This window comes from Pteropus alecto, unplaced genomic scaffold, assembly GCF_000325575.1.
Source record: "Pteropus alecto unplaced genomic scaffold, ASM32557v1 scaffold540, whole genome shotgun sequence".
Lineage (NCBI taxonomy): Eukaryota > Metazoa > Chordata > Mammalia > Chiroptera > Pteropodidae > Pteropus > Pteropus alecto.
The window spans coordinates 141,128-145,747 of NW_006429308.1; the positions used below are offsets into that span (position 1 = coordinate 141,128).

General features: G+C 37.0%; 1 protein-coding gene and 1 pseudogene across 1 annotated transcript in view; one reads left to right on the forward strand and one right to left on the reverse strand.

Annotated features, from left to right (window-relative positions):
- LOC102882595 (olfactory receptor 51F2-like) overlaps positions 1 to 896 on the forward strand; it is a 943-nt gene extending 47 nt beyond the window's left edge. Inside the window, 1 exon segment of the mRNA XM_015590693.1 lies at positions 1 to 896. This exon segment is cut by the window's left edge and continues 17 nt beyond it. Within this exon segment, the coding sequence (XP_015446179.1) occupies positions 1 to 896 (896 nt within the window).
- A 2,774-nt stretch (positions 897 to 3,670) lies between these two features.
- LOC102882843 lies at positions 3,671 to 4,620 on the reverse strand (annotated as a pseudogene).

Genomic DNA, 4,620 nt, shown 5'->3' on the forward strand with positions numbered 1-4,620 from the left:
GTGTTCCTGGACTGGAAGCCTTCCACACCTGGATCTCCATTCCCTTCTGCTTTCTCTATATAACTGCCTTTTCAGGAAATAGCCTGATTCTTTTTGTCATTGTCACTCAGCCCAGCCTCCATGAACCCATGTATTATTTCCTCTCGATGCTGTCCACCACTGACCTCGGCTTGTCTGTATCCACCCTGGTCACCATGTTGGGTATATTCTGGTTCAATGCCAGGGAGATCAGCTTTAATGCCTGCTTGTCACAGATGTTTTTCATTCAACTTTTCACTGTCATGGAGTCTTCAGTGCTGTTGGCCATGGCCTTTGATCGTTTTGTGGCCATTTCTAATCCTCTTAGATATGCCTCTATCTTAACTGATCTTAAAATAGCACAGATTGGAGTGGCAATAATCACCAGGGGAACACTAATACTGACTCCTATGGTATTGCTTCTTAAGCGTCTCTCATTCTGCCATAGCCACGTGCTCCATCACTCCTACTGTTTCCACCCTGATGTGATGAAGCTCTCATGCACAGACACCAGGATCAATAGTGCAGTTGGGCTGATAGCTCTGATCACAACTGCTGGGGTGGACTCAGTTTTAATCATCCTTTCATATCTTTTGATTATTAAGACTGTCTTCAGCATTGCGTCCCCAGAAGAGAGGAAGAAAGCTTTTAGCACGTGTATCTCCCATGTTGGGGCTGTTGCTGTATTCTATATCCCATTGATCAGTTTGTCCTTTGTTCACAGATTTGGGAAATGGGCTCCACCCTATGTACATACTCTGATTGCCAATGGCTACTTGCTGCTCCCCCCTGTGATGAACCCTATAATCTACAGTGTGAAGACCAAACAGATACGCAGGGCTGTGCTGAAAGTTCTTCCTAGTGCAACAAAGGACTAGATGAGTTTTTCAATGTTTGTTTAGTACTGATCATTTTATAAATTAATAAAATGCCACTTTTTGAGTTAAAGTATTGAGTCTCATGCTTGGGATGAGAGCATCCCAAATGATCATGTTAGCTTTAGGTTAGAAGACTATGAGTTATGAGAAAAACTTTAAGTTGGAAATTTTCTATCACCATTTTCTTCAGAGAGAAAATGGTGATAGAAAATTTGTGGCCTAAAATGTGGCACAAATAGACAAGTTGGGGTTAGAAGGACAGAAGTAAATCTGCATGGGTTTTATTTTATTGTCTTTTCAAATTGACCTGGCTAGATCCTCCAATACAATGTTGAATAATTGGTGAAAGTGAACATCCTTGTTTTGTTTATCATATTAGGGGAAATAATTCAGTCTCTCACTCTTAAGTATAATATTACTTATGGATTTTTAAGAATCTATTATCAGTTGAGGAAATTCCTTTTTCCTTCCTAATTTTTGAGCATTTTTATCATAAATGTTGAATTTTGTCAAAATCTTTTTCTGTACCTATTCATCTATTGAAACGATCATATAGTTTTTGTTCTTTATTGTTTTTGTAATTACATACATCATATATATAATAAAGTACATATATTCTATACATCAAATGTTAAATCAACCTTAATTTCTAGGATGAATCCCACTTAGTCATTATACGTAATCCTTTTCATGTTGCTGAGTTTGTTTTGATAGTATTTTATTGAGGATATTTACATCTGTATTCACAAGATACATTGATTTTTAATATTTTTCTGTGATGTTGTGTTCTGGTTTTGACATTAAGGCAAAATGGCTTCTAGAATGAGGTAGGATGTGTTCTCGCCTCTTCTCTTCTTTAAAAGATTTTGTAAAGAATCGATATTATTATTTTATGTAGATTTGGTTAATTTATCTATCTAGACCTGGTGAATCTATCTATTCAGACTTAGATCTAGTAAATCTATCTAGATCTGTGGTTTTCTTCTTTGGAAGTTTTAAAATTACTAATTTACTGTTATCAAAGAAATAACTTTTGGTTTTGTTGATGTTAGCTATTGTTTTTCAATTCTCTATTTCATTAATCTCCACTAATATAATCATTATTTTCTTTTTTTCATCCTCCTCACCCAGTATCTTAAAGTGGAAGTTTAGGTAGTCAATTTTAGATATTTCCTTTTTCAGTATAGGCATTTACTGCTATAAAGTTTCCTCTAAGCACTCTTTAGCTTCACTTCAGAATTTCAGTATCTTGCATCTTGGTTTTCATTCATCTCAAGGTATTTTCTAATTCCTTTTGTGATTTCTCTTTTAGCCCATTGATTATTAATTAGCCTATTGTTTAATTTTCAAATATTTGTGAATTTCCAAAAAAAAAAAAAAATTTGTTATTGATTTATAATTTAATTTCATTGTGGCCCACTTCTCTTGGGGTTAAACCCTTGCTTGATATGCATGGCACTAGGCAAGAGAGCATACAGTCTTTTTAGCTTTTCAATTTGCCGCTCTGCCTTATGACACAGCTGGGAAAGGCTGTGGAGCCCCAGTATTCTTTGACTGCCATACCTGGAATAAGGCTTACGTCATATGATTAGGCCTGGGTGGATGAAGAGAGCCACTGACTTTTTGACTGTGCTTACCTGGAATTTAGGTTAGCATCCAAGGTTGGAGCTGGGGCATGGGGAATGAGAAATACTGTGGTCTGCCCTTCCTGGGAGATACCATAGCCTTATGTGGAGAGCGGGTGGGGATGGGGATGGGGTGTGGAAGTGGGGAAGGAAGCCCTGTGCTCAGGGATTGGCTATACCACCTGGAGTAGAGCTATTAATATGCTGAGCTGTGGGGACAAAAGTGGGCTGCATCTAAGTGCCACAAACTCCGACTGTTCTTACAGTGATTTAACAGGTTTTCTTGAATAAATGATTTTTCATTTGCTACATGCCCTCAGGCTAATTTCTAGAGAATTTAAATGTTTATATCTACATTTATATATAATTTTCATTGTTTATGTTTGTTTCCCTGGGGATCATGTTCACAAATCTCATGCTGCCATTCTGAAAGTTGGTCTCTCCATTTCTTTATAGTTCAAACCACACTTTGCGATGGTTTCCTGATCTTCTCAGGTTGGATTAAACATTCTTCTTACATGTTCTTATTACTCCTTCTGCTTATATACATATATTGTAACACATCACACAGTACTTCGGATTTTGATTGGTTACTTTTTTATCTACATCTTTCACTAGTTATGACACTATCTTGTTTGTCTCCACCACTCTATCATATTGTGCAATGTCTAGTAATAGTAGATACTCAGTAAATAAAAGAATTAATCAATGCTAATTAAATTATATGTAAAAATTTTAGATAACAAGATATAATTCATTCTAAAATTAAACAAAACTATTACATAGACTTTAAGAAAACAAAACAGGACTGAAAGACATGAATTATTTTAAGAATAGTTTTAGAAGCTTGGTCTAATGAGCAAAGTGTTTATTTTAGCCACTGTCTTTCATGCTTTCAAAACTTCACTAACATTTCCATATTCTTAGGATATTTCATTGTGCATTCCTAAAAAGTGGATTAGTGGAGACTGAGAATAAAAAAAGTAGATTGAAAATAAAAAAAAAAAATTCAGCCAAACGACATCCCTTATCCACTCCACCTCACCTATTTTTTTTTTCCAGGTCACTAATAGAAGAGATCATATTGATTAAATACTAGGTCTTAGAAAAGATAGCTAAGGAGTAGATTTTATTACATAGGTGTTAGAGTCAGACCTCAGACACCTTAGGAAATAGAACTTTTTTAAAGGCCCTACGGATCTGCTTGGTTTTCACACTATAAATAATGGGATTCATCACTGGTGGAATAAGTAAATACAAATGGCCATAAGAGTATGTACACAAAGAGATGCCTTTTTTCCAAACCTATGGACAAAGCATAGGCTAATGAGAGGGATGTAGAAGATGGCAACAGCACCTATGTGGGAGATACAAGTGCTAAAGGCCTTATGCTGCTCTTCTGGGGAAGCAATGCTCAGGATGGTCTTAATAATCAGGATGTAGGAGAGGAGAATAAAGATGGAGTGTACTCCTGCAGTAGCTATGAGGGCAGTAAGTCCCAAAACACTATTGATCTTATTGTCAGAACATGAGAGCTGGATTATATCAGGATGGAAACAATAGGAATGATGGAGCCCATGGTTTTGGCAGACGGATAGTCATTTAAGAAACAGAACCAGAGGCATTAGGATCACTATTCCCCTGACAAGAATGGCAAACCACATTTTAACAATTCCGGAATCAGTCAGGATGGTAGTATATCTCAATGGGTTTCATATGGCAATGAAGTGGTCAAAGGCCATTGCCAGGAGCATTGAAGACTCCATGACAGTAAAGAGTTGAATGAAGAATGTCTGGGCAGCGCAGGCATGGAAACTGATCTGTCTTGCATTGAACCAGAATATGCCCAATGTAGTGCCTAGTGTTGAAATAGACAAGCCCCAGGTTGGTGGATGAGAGCATAGAGAGGAAATAGTACATAGGTTCATGGAGACTTGACTCAGTGATGATGACAAATAAGCTTATGCCATTCCTGGAGAGGGCAGTTATATAGAGACAGCAGAAGGGAATGGAGATCTAGGCATAGGCAGCTTCTAGTCCTGGAATTCCGTCAGGAAAAATATCAGAGATGGGGAAGTGATGTTAGTAAAAGTTGACAT